Below are 17,330 nucleotides of genomic sequence, written 5' to 3'. Positions count from 1 at the left end.
TGGTTGAGTTTATACCATTTACACTCATAGTTATGATGGTTAAGTATTATTTTTTTCTCCTATCATATCCTATTGTAATGTTTTCTTTCTTCGCCTTCCTTCATCCATCTCTTTATAAAGAAAGATCCAGATGAAACATTGCCTTTTTCATGCCCATTAAAATATCTCTAACATGAGAAAATAAATACACTGGTAGCAAATTAAGATTTAGCTAACAGATTAAACTTTTTTTTGTTTTTGTTCTTACCAGAGCTATAATTTTATAGGTATAAGATGAGACTCTGAGAGGTGAGTGACTTGCCCAGATTCATACAACCAGTATGTACAGAGATAATTCTTGAACCTTTCTGACTCCAAGATCAGCTCTCTGTTCACCATACCATGCTGCCTCTGCTATCAATCACAATACCTTGAAATGAATTAATTTATCAAATCAATCATCCCATTTTCAAAAAGTCTGGGGAAGTATGAAACTTGTGGTGGAGGAGAAGGTAAGAAAAATTCACCAAAAAAGTTGATAGGATTGAAGAAAGAAACATAAAGTTTTGATTTTTGTACATGCTTGAGAGATGTCATTGATCCACATGCACCCATCAACTAAGGTCTTTGAATCTTTCTCTCTGTTTCTTTTGTTTTTTTGTTTTTCCCTCTGTATTTTTCCCTCTTAATAATCTCATTTGACCTTTTTTTCAATGTAGAAGATCTTTTTATTTACCAGAAATTATATAGTTACATAGACATGTAGCTGTTAAGAGTATATCCACTGAAAATCCAGATTTTCTATGAAGGCAAAATAAAAGCTGATTGTTCACTTTACAAAAAGATCTAACATAGTTCATCTTCAAATGGCTTTCTAATCTACTTAAAATATGATTCAATTTGCAAAAAAAAAACTGATTGGCATGCATTTAGAATTATAATTGTTCAATAAAGTAAGGTCCAACTGTATTTCATCTAGAATTATCAGGCATATCAAGAAGACTTTTTTGGCTACCCCAGATCCCATAAGAAAAAAGCTGATGAGGCTTTTCTTCCCACTTACCTGAAAGTGAAATATCCCAGCATAACCAGGTCCAAAATTTTGATCTTGGGGCACAACTCTGGCCAGGGTCTTTTCATTAAGTGTGAGAGAGGCAATGGCTGCTAAAAGCCAACAGTCTCCTGCAAATTACAAACCATATATCATTGTTTTCATCACAAATGTGCACTAAACACAACAAAATTGCATGCAAGAAGAGGCTAGTAGGAAGTTCCAGATGTAACCACATTTTTTGGTAGTATTTTTTTTTAATGGGAATAATGCTGACAAAAATCTCTATGGATCTTCCATCTGCCTCTTCTTCTCCCTGGACTAGTTTATCATAAAGAGCTGTCATTTTCTTGGCAACTTTGCAGAATGAACATTCTCATTTTCTGAACACATGGCTCCAGCACACATTGACTTTAAGTAATTCTATCTTTCTCCTGACCAAAGGAAACAAAGGCATGATCATCATGAATAGAAGAATAGCTGCCCCCAGCAGCTTTTACTGGACTCATGCAGGAATGTGGGTGGATGAATAAAAATATGAAAAAAAATTTATTAAGCACTTGCAATATGATCTTCATTTAGCAAGGTACCTGTCAAGGGGGAGATGACTGGAGAGTAAAGTAAGGCATTGATGGATGGGGTTTTTCTGAAAGCCTGGCTCGGAGAGACAATCATCAATGGGAGTGAAGGATAGGGCAGAGTCTCCAGGAGATGTGAAGAGAACACTGAAGGAGAATATAGAATAAAACTGCAGAAAGAAAGTTCCCTCCAAGGTGAATGGAGAGTTTCTGGGATAGTAAGAATGGTAGACTGAGAGCAGGAAGAACTTTATACAACTGGGAATTTTAAACTCCTACAACTACTTATATAGCACTGTATTGATCTTTTAATGCTTTTGTTGATTTTAAGAGTGGATCAGAAGTTGTTTTCAATTATCTAAAATCTTTAAAATTTTGCTGTTTTGTCTATTCTTGTAGAAAATTGTTAATATTTAAAACAAATTTAGAGATCTTTTCTGAAAACTACATTAGATATACAGATTCAAACATTCTATTTGAATAAATATCCAATTAGACACCTACTACGGGCATGAATATTGTGACAGGTACTGAGAGGCAAGAGAGGATACAAAGTATTTGAAAGTGGGTATTTAGAAGTATCCAGATAATCAGTGGAATGGGCTGTGGGCTCAATTTTTCATCCATCTATTTTGTTGCTTCATAGTCACAGTGGAATCACTGGCATGCCAACTAATAATCACTTGGGGGGAAAAAGAATTACATCCATTTGATCCCGTATGGATTTCTGAGAAATATACTCTTTACCAGATGTTGATATACCCTCTAGGCTTCAGAGAAAACCACCTCATCCTGGTAGAGAAAGGTTTATAAGCAAAAGATAAACAATGAGAACTAAATCCAGGAAGTCCAGTCCTGGGTTATTCCCATTTCTGCTTTCCTGTGACCTTAGAAGTCATAGAATGTTTATGACCTTGGCTATCAGTCAGGTCTCCAGCTGCTCTACATAGCTTCTCTGCTCAGTCATTTGGAGCTTTCTGGTGTTTTATTAATTCTTTGCTTGAGTTCATGTACACCCTCATTTGAGTGGCAGTTACAGGGAGGTGTTAACACTGAGATTAATGTTCATGCCCACTCTGTTTGGAGTTGGCAATTTATAAGTAAGTGACAGCATGGAGGCTAGTGTTCATACCCACTCTATTTGGTTTGGGTGGCAGTTATAGGGAGATTTTAATGCAGAAATGCCTGTTCTTTCATCTCCAATTTGAGAGTGGTATGGCTAAAGATTAGGTAGAGATTATGGCAAAAGAGTGATAGCCTATTGGTGCTTTCTAAGTTATAAAGGCTTGCTCATTTTTAGCCAAATAAAGAATTTGTTATTTCCTTGAATTAGGGTGCAGCAGCTCATGACTACTCAAGCAGAATGCCTAAGACTGTCAGCTGAGGAGATGAGTCAGATGCCCATGTCACATTCTACAAGACTAGAAAAAGGTGCTTTGAAATTGTATCAGTCCAACCAAATGAATCAGATGGGTTACACCTCACATTTTGTTTACAGATGGTGATACCAAGTGCATCAAAGGTTAAATATAAGGTTGGTCATTTCAGAAATATGTAACACCACAATAAGCCAGGAACCTTTTTCTTTTTAAGATGTTAAATCCATGAGAACACTTTTCTCTAAGTACATTGGATTAGAAACTTTAATTTCTAGATTCTAGTTTTGAAACAAAGCAGCAATGGAACTTTGAACAAATCACCTTATTTTTCTGGATTTCAGTTTCCTCGATGGTAAAATTGGATGGCTGGATTAGATGATCTCCAGCTTTCTAACTTTAGAAAAAGCTTTAGCTTTCTAATTCAGAAAGTTGGACACCTTAGGAACTTTTAAGACACAGAAGAAAGAGACAAGATTTGGTTTCCTACTTGGGTCTAATATCTCATTAATTCAGGAGATCAGTCCAAATTAGTAAGTTCAAATTAAAAAGTCTGAATTATAGAATTTTTAAAATGCATTTTTATACAATTTTGGCATGTAGAAAAGGTCTTTGTTCTTGGATGAAGTATATCAATCTACTTCCTCAGTCTGAAATCATCGATATTATATAGGGTCACAAAGTCAAAAATTTAGAGTTAAAAGAGTTTTTGTAGTCACAAACAAACTGAGGCACAGAGAAGTTAGGTAACTGCTCAAAGTAGAAGAACTGGAATTTGATTATGGGTCCTCTGATTCTGTATCCTGTATACAGGATTATAATATGACAAAGTAGCCTTAAGTTGCTGTCTCTTTGTATAAGTCTCAGTGTTGTCCTAAGTTTTGATGAAAGGAAAAGGGAGAGAGAAAACAGGGATCATTTATTCTTCTATTTTCAATTATTTTCCTTTTGTTTTACAAATGATTTTTCAAAGTCACCTTTGATATAGCAGCTAGTTCAGGGACTGATCCAGTCACAAATCAAAAGAGTAAGGAACATAATTGGTTTTGAGTGTGCCAATGAAGATATATCTGGCATCAGTAGTAAATGCAAATTGGGGGACATGGGATTCAGAATAGTGGTGTCAAACTCAACTAGAAAGAAGGTTCATATAAATACAATTTGTAAGCTACATGTTAACTTAGAAAACCACATGTGAACATTATCTGTGTTGTATTGGAATTTTATTTATTTGTTGAGTATTTACAATTTATATGCTAATCTGATTCATTGAAGAGTATTGTGGGCTCTATGTTAGATTCTGCATTTTAACATCCCTGATTTAGAATATATAGAAACTGACACAGAGTTAATTCCACTGATGAATTTGTGGAATAGTCATTTTTTAAATATAAGAAATTAGGTTTTTATAATTTGGCATAATTCCAGCACATAGTTTTGTATTTTCAAGTTACTTTTGTTTCATCATATTGTCCATTGGAATTTGTGAATATATATATATTCCTGCTCAATGTGGAATATATACATATTCCACATTGAGCAGGATCAAAACCAGTGGATGCTGAGGAAATGAAGGATTATTCAATCTTAGGTTTAGGTATTGAAACAGACCTTAGAGACCATCTGCTCCCACCTTCTCTTTTTGCAGATGAAGAAACTAAGACCTAGAGGGATGAGGTGATTTACTTGGTCAACCCAGGTTCTAAGGAGCAGGGCTGGAATATAAACCAAGCTCCTTTGTTTTTATCTTTTTTGCTGCATCACCCTGTCTTTCTGTGATACAGCTTTTGTTATTTAGTGGGCACCCATTTTCATCATTATTTGCTGAAACACTTTTGAGAATAACATTGTTTAAGCTCAGCTTTTTGGGTGGACAGCAGAATAAAGTGCACTCACCAAGTTCCCCTTGACAAATATCAGTTCTTGTCGCTCCTCCAAGAATAAATTCTGGATTCTCTACTATTTCCTAGGAAAAAATGAGAGAGTTATTAAAATTAGTTCTACCAAAATTGATCACCTTCAGGTTTTCCACTGAATTTTCTTTTGAGTTTGAAGTGGTCAGCATTTAGTGCCAAATTTGGAGAGAACTTTTTCTCCTTCTTTCTTCCATGCTGGATTCCTTCTATCATTGATAGGTTTCTATCAGAAGCCTCTATTTTGAAGATGTTATAATAAGCTATTTTGAGAATGTTTCATTGCTCTTTCTGGGAGATTCTGACTCTGAACTTTGCCACCACTTCCCTTCAAATGGATACTTTCTTATCTGTAGTTCTCTTTTATGTGTTATCTTTTCTTTATTCCAATGAGGAAAGTTCCTCGAAGGAAGGGATTATATGTATTTTTTTGGCTTGTATTTGGATCTCCAGTGCCTAGCATAGTGCTTGGTCCATATTGGTTGATCATTTCAGTTGTTCCAACTCTTTGTGACTTGTTTGGGGTTGTCTTGGCAAAGGCACTTGAATGATTTGCAGTTTTCTTCTCCAGTTCGTGTTACAGATGAGGAAACTGAGGCAAATAGGATTAAGTAACTTGAAACCCAGGATCACAAGTTAGTAAATATCTAAAGTCAGATTTAAACTCTGCTCCTCCTAACTCCAGACACAGTACTCTATCTACTATACCATGTAGTTGTTCTTTTATAATAATGATAGATAGCATTTATATAGCACCTGGAGGAAATTAAAGAAAGAAAGAAAGGAAAGGAAAGGAAAAAAGGAAGGAAGGAAAAGAAAAAGAAAAAAGAAAGAAAAGATAAAAAGAAAAAAGGAAGGAAGGAAGAACAAAAGAAAGAAAAAAGAAAAGAAAGAAAGAAAGAAAAAGGAAGGAAGGAAGGAAAAGACAGAGGAAGGAGATGGAGGGAGGAAAGGAGGGAAAGAAAGAGGGTAGGAAGGAGGGAGAAAAGAAAAGAAAGATAGACAATTCAAATCTCTTCTTGATTTTCCAGTTTCTTTCAAGGGCATCACCAGCATTCTAATTCCTCAGGTTTTCAACCTCAGTCATCCTTGATTCCTCTTTCTGCCTTCATCTACTATGTTAAATCACTTGCAAAGTCTTTTTGATTCCCCTTAGACAACATAACTCTCATCCATCTCCTTTCCACTCATCCAACTACGGAGGACTTTTGTCATCTTCCACTGATGATAGCAATAACTTCCGATTTGTTTCTCTTCTTTCTAATCCATTTTCTACACTGTTACCAAACTGGCCTACAGAGATATGCCATGTTACTCTGTGTAGTATCTCTAGATTTCCCTGATTTCCTTCAGATCCCAGTTAAAATCTCACCTTTTACAGGAAGGCTTTCTCAATTCCCTTTAATTCTAATGCTTTCTATCTATTTATTCCAATTTATCCTGTACATATCTTGGTTATACCTAGTAAGACAGTAAATATACATGTGAAATCATACAAAACACATTTACATGTTAGCCACATTATAAAAAAGTTATACTTCAACTTGCACAGTTTATCAGTTCCTTTTCCAAAAATGAGCATCATTTTTTTCATCATAAATCCTTTGGAATTGGCTTGTTATATGTAAAAAAATTTGCATTCATTTTATAAGATTTTTAATTCAAATTTTTCTCCCATCTTCCCTCCCTTGTTTCTTCTCTTCCAAAGTTGGTAGGCAATTTGATATGGTTTATACACATGCTATCATATAAAACATATTTCCACATTAGCTACAGTTGTGAAAGAAGAAACAGATTCAAAGGAGAAAAAATACAAGAAAAATTACATGGAAAAAATATGCTTTGAACTGCATTCCACATACATCAGTTCTTTATCTAGTTATAGATAACATTTTCCTTTGTGAATCTTTTGTACTTATTTTGGATCATTATGTTGCTGAGAAGAGCTGAGCCAATCACAGAGAGTTCTGTTCCTTTCAATTTGCATCAGTTTGTATAAGTCTTTCCAGGTTTTTCTGAAACCTGAAATTTACAGCATTTTATATGACCACAGATAATTTTGATTTGTTCTTCTAAAAACTGCCTATTCATAGGCAGGAATCCTTTGACCTTTTATTAATTAGGCAACGACTTTCATTTTTATAAATTTGATCTAATTCTATACTCAGTTCTTGTATGAGCAATAAGGCCTTTATCAGAGAAAGTTGTCATGAAAATTGTTTATATTGCTTCACTGTCTGTGATGTCTTTTGTTTCTATTCAGCTTTGGTCCTTTCGTTAGGAATGTTTAGAAATCCTCTTTTTTTCCCCTGAAGGACTGTATTCACTTTTGTGGAATAGGTGATTCTTGGTTGTAATTCTAGCTTCTTTGCCCTCTGGAATATCATATTCTAAGCCTTCCATTTCTTTACCATGGAAGCTGCTAAATCTTATGTATCCTGACTGTGGCTCCATGATATTTGTATTGTTTCTTTATAACCATTTGTAATATTTTCTCCTCAATCTGGAAGCTCTGAAATTAGTCTATAATAATTCTGGGAGTTTTCATCTGAAGATCTTTTTCAGGAGGTGATTGGTAGATTTTTTTCCATTTCCATTTTATTTTCTGCATAAACCTCTGAGATATTGGCACAGTTTTCCTGTATAATTTCTTGAAATATAAGTCCAGCCTCTTTTTTATCATTGCTTTCAGGTAATACAATAATTCTTAGATTATCTCACCTTGTTCTGTTTTCCAAGTTCAGTTTTTTTTTTCCAAAGCAATATTTACATTTTCTTCTATTTTTTTCATTCTTCTGCCTTTTATTGTTATTTGAAATCTCATGGAATCATGAACTTCCACTTGTCCAGTTTCCATTTTTAAGGAATTATTTTCTTCAATGAGAATTTGTTCTTCCTTTTGCATTTGGTCAATTTTACTTTTTAGGGAGTTCTATTCGTTAGTGAATTTTTACACCTCTTTTATCATTAAGCCAATTTTTTGTAAGTGGTATTTTCTTTTTTTCCAGAATTTTATTTTATTATTATTATTTTTAATAATAGCTTTTTATTTACAAGTTATATGCATGGGTAATTTTACAGCATTGACAATTACCAAACCTTTTGTTCCAATTTTTCCCCTCCTTCTTCCCACTCCCTTCCCCAGATGGCAGGATGACCAATACATGTCCAAACTGTTATTTTGCTGTACAAAAAGAATCAGATTCTGAAATAGTGTACATTTAGTCTGTGAAGGAAATCAAGAATTCAGGCAGGCATTGGGATTGGGAATTCTATGTAATGGTTCTTAGTTATCTCCCAGAGTTCTTTTGCTGGGTGTAGCTGGTTCAATTCATTACTGCTCCATTGGAACTAATTTGGTTCATCTCATTGCTGGTGATGGCCACGAACATCAGAATTGATCATCATACAGTATCGTTGTTGAGGTATATAATGTTCTCCTGATCCTGCTAATTTCACTCAGCATCAGTTCATGTAAGTCTCTCCAGGACTTTCTGAAATCATCCTTTTGGTCATTTCTTACAGAACAATAATATTCCATAATATTCATATACCACAATTTATTCAGCCATTCTCCAACTGATAGACATCTACTCAGTTTCCAGTTTCTGGCCACTACAAAGAGGTCTGAGTGGTATTTACTTTAATAATTTTTGTGCCTCTTTTACTGAGCTGTTAATTCTCTTTTCATAATTTTCTTGCATTGCTTTTAGGAAGTCTTGCTAACCTTGGGTACAATTATCATTTTCTTTTGAAGCTTTGCTTGATGCTGTTTTCACATTGTTGTTTTCTAAGTTTATGTTGTGGTCTTCCTTACTATTGTAGTAGTATTGTAGTATTCTACAATCAAGTTCTTTTTTTTTTTGCGGTGGTTGTTTGCTTATTCTCCCAGCCTATTTCTTGATTATGAATTTTATGTTAAAGTAGGGCTCTGCTCACCTTGGAGTGGGACTGGGAATAGGGGGAGGCACTGTGTCAATCTTGAGGCTTTTTCATGCTGCTATTTTCAGAACTAGTTGTGGAAGTCTGCAACTTTTCAGTGCTTCCAAGATGGTATTCTCCTGGGAGAAGTCTGTTCTTTTGTCTACCCATAACCCCTGATCCTCTGAAGTCAAGTACCAGAACTTCTTTTGACCTTGGAACTGTGGCCAGAGTCACTGTATTGATCACAAGTGTTCCTCTCTGTTCTGGAACTGTGAATAAGAACTGCTCATGGGCAATAAAATCAGATATATCCAGTGCCAACAAATGCTATTTTCTAATCCTTTTCTGATTAGTTGTTTACATTTCCTGGGCTGCTTCTGGATTGAAAGCTCCCAAAGCTGCTGCTGCTGCTGTTGTCTGATCATCTCAAGGGTCCACTACGGATGCTCCTGACCCATTAAGGTTCTCCTCTAACTCTAGTGTTACAGACCTCTCTTGTAGGCTTCCTGTTGTCTTAAACTAGAAAAAATGTTTCTCTCTAGCTTTTTGTTGGCTTAGCAGCTCCAAAATTTTATTTGAAGTATTATTTTAAAGTTGGTTAGAGGGGAATATTAGGAGACTTCATCTGGATCTCAGCTTGTACTGTACTATTTTGGCTCCACCTAGTACTGCCTTTTCTGTTAATGTAAGTCATGTGACATGTATATTTACTAATGGAAGATAATAGCCACAAAAAAAAAAAAAAGTTACTTGGTACCTTCCATAAAAGGAATGAGTTTTCCTAATGCTCATGGGGCTTGGATATAAGTTTATTCTATACATTTTGTTGGGTTAAATAAAATCTGTTCTATATTTAATATCTTATTTCAGTATTTCAGTATTTTTCTGAAAAAAAAGGAAGAGAAAAATAAGTCAGAAACTTATATTCCTATGGTTTCCCTGAGTATGAACATGAACCAGAGAAACTTTGTAAGAAATTCCTTATTCTTGTCTTTGAAAGAAAAATTGTACCTGTATCCATTGTGTCTAGGACTAGATTAGTATATGGATACAGATAGATTACATAAGATATAGACTACACATAGATTACTCATACGTAAATATACATGTTATATCCATTTTAGAATGGAAAAAAGTGAGCCTCAGAAAGATTAAGCAAATTAATGAGTCATTAGCTAGGAAGTGCTGAAACTAGTAGTTCAAACCAGTTTTCTGACTCAAATCCTAGTTCTCTTTGCACTAAAATACTCCTACCCTTTTGAATGAGTCCAAGATACAATTGATTATACCTTGCAAAACACAAGAGGCAAAGCCTTTATGGATCATTAGGTGATTTTCATGAATCATCCCAAGGTTGAGAGACATGACATATTTGCTTCTAAGGACCAATAAATTTTCTTGATGAATCTTTATATAATTAGTTTAAAGCTCAGTCTTTTTTCAATGTTAAGTGATTATTTTAAAATGGAGTATGTTACATCATTTAGTGATATTTTGAGATGTTAGTTGCCATTAATCAATAGATAATTATTGAAAACCATAAGTACTCAGAACTCTCTTAGGCTCTGTGGAGATTATAAGGAAACTCAAAGACATCATTCCTACCCATGAGGTTACAATCTGATTGGAAAGAAGGAGAAGACAGCCTCATGGACCAGATGGGTTGTAAACTGGGCTCTGAAGGGTAAAGGGATTAGTTTAGGTAGAAGGAAAGAAGAGGAAATTCCATTCAGGAAGCACACCATGAACAAAAATGTAGAGGAATAAACAGATATATTTGGAGAATGTTAACAAATATGGTCAGACAACAATGAAAGGTAGACTTTGAGGAAGAATCAGTTTGAATGCCTAGGGAATATAGTATAGAGTCAGAGCTCAGTTTAGTCACAATCCTTGCACATGTTAGCTTAGACTAGTCTCTTAACTTCTCAGTGTTACAGGCAATTTCTTTGTGTTTTTAAATATTTTCTCCAATTACATGTAAAAACATTTTTTAAAGGTTTGTTAGTTTTTTTGAATTCCAAATTCTATTCCTTTCTCCTTCCCCTCCCTTGTCCCTAAGACAGTAAATAATCTGATACAGGTTATATATGTACAACAATGTAAAACATTTTCATATTAGTCATTCTGTGAGGGGGAAAATAGTAGGTAGGAAGAAAGAAAGAGAGAGAGAGAACGAGGGAGGGAAGGAGGAAGGAAGGAAAGAAGGAAGGAAGGAAGGAAGGAAGGAAGGAAGGAAGGAAGGAAGGAAAGAAGGATACTTTAGTTTATATTCAGATGGTTCTTTCTCTGGAGACAGAACTAATTATAAATTCTTTAACATTGTCTTGTATCATTGTATTACTGAGACTAGCTAAGTCATTGACAGTTCTTCATCATACAAAATTGCTGTTACTATGTACAATGTTTTCCTGGTTCTGATTATTTTCTGATTATTTTATTTCAGTTCAAGTAAGTCTTTCTATTATTTTTTCCTGAAACCACCCTGCTTGTCATTTCTTACAACATAATGGTAATCCATTATAATCATATATCACAATTTGTTCATTCCCCAGTTGATGGGCATGCCCACAGGCAACTCTTGAAGTCTAAAATTTGTGGAACACTTTCTGATCTGAATTAATAGGGAGATTTTCCTCATGGGAAGCTCCTTTCACTAATGGTACCACAGGTCTGGTTAAAAGCAAAACAATAACAATCAAAAATTCACATACATAAAAACCAAACTCAGAAAAAACATCCAGGGCTCAGCTTTTTTGTGTGATAAGGAATTTTGGTTACAAAAATAGCAATTCTGATGTTTGGGGCTATCCTAAAAATAAATAATTTCTTTGGACCTCAGTTTTCTCTACAAAATAGTGACATTAATTTTTCTTCTACTTCCAAATCTTGGTATTATATCAGATTGTATACTAAAAAATTTTTCAGATCAATTTAAAGGAGAAGATTTGACCTTCTCTCTCCTCTTTCTCTATTTCTATGTATACACACAAACTACCCTTTGATAAGATTCTGAGAACTGTGGGGATTTCCTTTTTCTTTCTATTCTGAAGTTTATCTGTTCCTCCATTGGGTTTTTTCTACTTTTATTGCTTTCTTGTTTACATTGTGAAGAATGTTGCTTGAGATTGGATCTGAGGTGGGGGGACCAGTCTGTAAAATGGACTTGTTACTTTCCATGTCAGCCTCTCCACAGGGTTATACTATGTTTAACAAAGAGGTGGAACTAGAAGGTGTAGCTGGTCCCAGCTCAGCTTCAGTGTTTGCTATTAGGGCACCTATCCCAGGTCTTCATGTGAGTAGCATACCATTAAGGAGGCGGAAGAGGAGGAAACAATCCTTTTCTCAGTAATTATGGGAACAGCAATCTTGCTTGAATATGCATAGACCATTTATTCTGGAGAAATTCCAATTGCTTCTCAGCTAATGGGTCCCAAACCTTTCAGCCAACTATGAGGCAATTGAGCTTTTTGGAATCAAACACATTTTCTAGGCTATAAGGTAATTGCATTTGGAGGTGTTTTCTATAATAACTTGCATTGCTTTGGTGATTTTCACATTGCAAAGCATTTTCCTTCCAATAATCCTATGAGATAGGCAAAACAAGCATTATTATTTCCATTTTACAGGTAAAGAAACAGGTTTAGTGACTTGTTTAGGGTCATTTAGCTAGTAAATAATCTGAGGTAGGATTCACTTTCAGAGCTGCTCATTCCAAGGTACTCTATTGTGCCAAGATACCTTTATTACAAATATGAGTGGCCTGAAGATCAAAGACAATATTTTATTTGTACTCTATTACAGTTGTCTGTTACAGTGCACAACATTACTGTGGAGTGGATAGGTGATATTTTACAGTTGAAGAAACTGAGGCACAGAACACTCGGATGACTTCCCTGTGGCTTCCCTAGTACTTATCATGAGTGGCACAGATATGTGGCACAGTGGATAGTTAGGAAGTCAGGAAGATGTGAGTTCAAATCCAGTTTCAGACTCCCATTGAATATGTATCACTTAAACAATTCAAAAACTGTCAGCTTCTGTTTCCTCAACTGTGACATGTGGGTGATAATAGCACTTACTATCCAGGATAATTGTGAGGATCGAATGAAATAATTTTTGTAAAATAATAGTAATGATATATAAAATAAAAATAATATTTGCAAATAACATTTGCTTAGCACCGTTCCTGGCAATAAGTTGGTACTTAATAAATGCTTGTTTTCTTTTTTTTTTTTTCCCCATACTGACCACTTGGAAAAGTTTTAATGTCTGCTGTAGAATCTCACTTTTCTCCTACCCTTAATTTTATTTTATGACCGATTAACAACGTAGTTAGGAAACTTTTTATTTAGGTCTTAAGATGTGAGAGCTGGGAAAGACCCTAGAAACCACCAAGTTCAGTCAGAAAGAAAAGAAGTTTATTATCTGGGTGAGCAAGAAAAACATAGATAGTTTAGGAAACATCCAAGAGCCGTTTCCCATAAGAACAAAGATGAAGATTAGCTATTGGAAAGAGTGCTAACATGGAAGCAGGAAGCCTATGCTCCAGTCGCTGGTCTTGCTGCTCCTCTAGGTCAAAGTGGACAGACAGACTGATCTACAGAAAGTCAGTGGAGCTGGGTTCATGACTTTTCCATTTCCAACTTGTGTGACCTAGGACAAATTATTTCCCACTCCCATCTTCAGTTTCCTGAAGATATAAAAAGAGTAGGTTGGAATAATTTATTTCTAAGAGATCCCTTTAAGCTCTAGGACAGATTGTTGAATTGTTCCAACCTAGAAGTTCCTTGCATTTAATTTCATTCATTGAGTGTTTTTGATACACAAAGTGCTTTTCTTTCTATGACTCTGACAAAAATGGCTCAAATATTATTCTTTTCATAAATAACTTGCAATAGAGATATTCTCCCAATAAATAACCTGCTCTGAAAAATATTATTCTTGTGACTAGCCCATAATCATACAACTAGTAAATAATGGAGGTGAAATTCATCTAGATGTATATCATGTAGAGTATTGGAACTGGAGCCAGGAAGATCCAAATTCACTCTTGTCTCAAATACTGGCTGAAAGTCATTTGACTTCTCTTAATCTTAGTTTACTCTTCTGTAAGATGGGGATAATAAAAAATACCTTACTGTATTATTTTGCAAGGTTCCAATGAGATATATAAAACATTTTGCAACCCTTCCAACTGCTATGCAAATGTTGGCTATTATTAATATTTAATCATAGGTCTCCTAGTAAGTCATTAATAAAATGTCTGTTGAATGATTCAATGTCCTTGAACCAGTAGCTCAGTGTTTCTAGGTTCAGTTTTCTCTCATCTGCTGTTTTCAAAGAGCACCAGTGATACCACAGGGTAATGTCTTGACTTAGGGTTGAATTGAATTGAAGTGAGGCAGAGTTGCATAGTCATCAGCTGTACTTTCTCTTCCAAAGTCACTGAAGTCCAATGGCAAAAAAAAAAAAAAAAAATCAAGACACTGGTGATGGCCCAGGATGCAGGAGATGACTGAGATGTCTTCAATGTCTTAAGTTCTCCACAGCACTTTCTTCATCTGTTTTTATGACCACTTTATGAAACAAATTATTTTCATCCACTCATTCTACCAAGAAAAGTCTTCATCTGCTTGGAGTAGATGTCCCCTAATTCACCAACAAGTTTGAGTTACCCTCAACCTAGTTTAGCCAAGATAGTTTTACCAAGGTATAGGTGCCCTGCAGACTATAGTTTTTTGGAGTCAAAGGTGAGAGTTGAGCACCAGGTGGATGAGCAACCTTGCAAAGGGCTCAGTAAACTCTCACACCATTAAACACTCAATAAAACATATGTATTACCTGGCTTAGAACAGTAATATGAAAAGGTTGAGAAATGATCTTTTGAAACAACTCAACAGAACTTGTTTCTCTATCAGAGTTCTCATACTCAGTATCAATTGTATAATTTTTCCAAAAATCCTGTTCCTTTTGTGGGGGAGGGGGAAAGTTACAGAATAGGTTTAAAGTAATAGAAAATTGACTCTGATCTCTTTTCCATAGAAACTTTCATTTCTCATCAGCAAGTCACTTATCATATTGACCATCTCCAATCTCAAGAAGATCTAGTGACAGTTAGGGTATCAGATCTCAGCTGAAGCATTGGCTTTTTGCCTCAGAGGTAAAAAATTCTTGCAGTCTTTTGGAAGATCTCAGGAAGATGGAGAAGGGCAAATAGCATTCATGTGTCTCTTGCTAGAGACTAATTGGGAATATGGAGTGTTTGAGTGAAGAGAGAAATTGATCAAAGCTGTCATTGTGATACCTTTGTAAATTTCTTTTGTGTATTTGATCATTTTTCATATTTTGTGCCCTATTATAGCCATTAGATCACCAGCTTCTCAAAAGCAGGGATTAATGTCGAAAGTCTCTTCTAGACCCATAATACTATGTTTGACTTTACCAGCATTTTCTATGGGTACCTAGTTGTGAACACTTAGTGCAGTTTTTTATAGATTGAACTGACTCACTTGCGATGAAGAATTCTTATAAGCTCATACAAAGTTAGCATCGGAAAAACTCTATATATCATGCAATTTAGTTTCCTTATTTTATAATCTTAATACTTATTATTAAAGTTAATATTTATATAATCTTTTAAGGTTTGTAAAACATCATATGTTAACTCAAATGGGATCACAAAGAATCAGATATAACTGAACAACAACAATCATATAATTTGGAAGTTTTTCCCTGATATCTTGACTAAAATTAATCTATTTATAATTTCCACAATTTGCTTCTGATTCTGCTCCATGAGGGCAAAGAGAACAAGTCAAATATCTCCTCTACAAATATGGCAATTCTTCAAATATTTGAACATGGCTTTTTTTTTAAACAAATATAATACATTCTCCATATGTCAAGGCTTCATATTAAGCCATCCATGTCCTCACTGAATCTTCTCTTTGTTTTTGTTGTTCAGCATTTTTCACTTGTGTCTGATTGTTTGTGACCCCATTTCAGATTTTCTTGGTAAAGACATTGGAGTGGTTTATCATTTCCTTCTTCAATTCATTTTACAGATGGAAAATGAGGTAAATAGGGTTGTGACTAGTATTTGAGGCCAGATTTGAACTCACAGATGTCTTTCTGACTTCTTATTACATCTTCTTTTCTACCAGCTGACCATGCTCATTCTTTTAACCAGTTCTTCTATGTAATGAATTCAAACTCTTTTATCACCTTAGTGGTCCTCATCTGGACACTCCAGCTTATTTATGGCCTTCTTAAACTACAGTGCCCCAAACTGAACACAATATTCCAGATGAAGTCAGAGAAGGAAAGAGTACAATGGGACTATCACCTCCCTATTTCTGGAACTACAATTCTAAGACCACTTTAGCTTTCTGGGGTACTTTATCACATTGCTGACATTGAGCTTACTGATTACTAAAACCCCACAAAATCTTTTCCAAACAATAGCTACCTCTTCCCCTACCCTATAACTGTGACATTGATTTTTTTTTTTTTGTAATGCAGACATTATTGCTACTTAATTTCATATTATTTGATTAAGTCCAATGCTCTAATCTGCCAAGATCCTTTTGGATACTGACTCAGTCATATATTATGCTAGCTATCCTTTTCAGATTGCAAAGCTGGGATAAAGATAATATAATTATCTGCACATTTGATGAGTAGCCTTGTAAGCTTTTTCTCCAAGTCTAATAAAAATGTTAAATAGTGTATAGCCAACCACAGATCCCTAGATGATTCTACAGGAGATCAGCCAAATTATTAATGAATCATTAACAAGGACTATTCTTTGAATTTGACCATCCAACAAATCTGAATTAATTTTATTGTATTGTTTAGAACACATCTCTCTTCTCTCCCCCTCAAAAATAGCATGAGATATTTTACAAAAGCTTTGCTAAAATTCAGCTAAGTTATATCCCTAGCATTTCACTCATCTACTATTTTAGTAAGCCTATCCAAGAAAAAAAAGAAAAGGAGTTTGGTCTGGCAAGACCAGGTTTTGATGAAACCAAATTGATTTTTTTGTTAATCACCTTTTCTAGTTACTCACCAATCATCTTTTTAAAACATTTTACCAAAAATTAAAGTCAAGCTCCTTGGCCTATCGTTTTCAAACTCTGAACTCTTTTCCTAAAAATCAAGGCAACATCTGTACTTTACCCTTCTTAAATCATGTAATAACACACCTGTTTTTTCATAATAATAATGGCTAACATTTTAACACTTTAAGGTTTTCAAAATGCTTTGCATATATTCTGTCTTTACAACTATTCTCTGAGGTGAGTGCTATTAGCTCCATTTTACAAATGGAGAAACTGAAGCTTACAATGGTTATATCTTGTATAGGAACCTAGAGCCAGTTAAACACCTGAAGTGGATTCAAATTCAGGTCTTCCTGCCTCCAATTCCAACACTATCCCCAAAGTCACCCAGCCATCTTTAATAATCTTCCAAATATTCCTGACAATGGTTCAACAATCACATT

The 17,330-nt window shown here is 34.8% G+C and overlaps 1 protein-coding gene across 1 annotated transcript in view; it reads right to left on the bottom strand.

Annotated features, from left to right (window-relative positions):
• CAPN9 (calpain 9) overlaps positions 1-17,330 on the bottom strand; it is a 64,011-nt gene that overhangs the window by 41,316 nt on the left and 5,365 nt on the right. The window contains exons 2-3 of the mRNA XM_051993632.1: positions 4,881-4,950; positions 1,043-1,161 (exon numbers count right to left, since the gene is read on the bottom strand). Of these exons, the coding sequence (XP_051849592.1) occupies positions 1,043-1,161; positions 4,881-4,950 (189 nt within the window). The remainder of the gene's footprint in view (positions 1-1,042; positions 1,162-4,880; positions 4,951-17,330) is intronic.

Source organism: Antechinus flavipes, chromosome 4, assembly GCF_016432865.1.
Source record: "Antechinus flavipes isolate AdamAnt ecotype Samford, QLD, Australia chromosome 4, AdamAnt_v2, whole genome shotgun sequence".
Classification (NCBI taxonomy): Eukaryota; Metazoa; Chordata; class Mammalia; order Dasyuromorphia; family Dasyuridae; genus Antechinus; species Antechinus flavipes.
The sequence above is the reverse complement of the archived record's forward strand: the minus strand, read 5'-3'. Positions and strand labels throughout refer to the sequence as shown.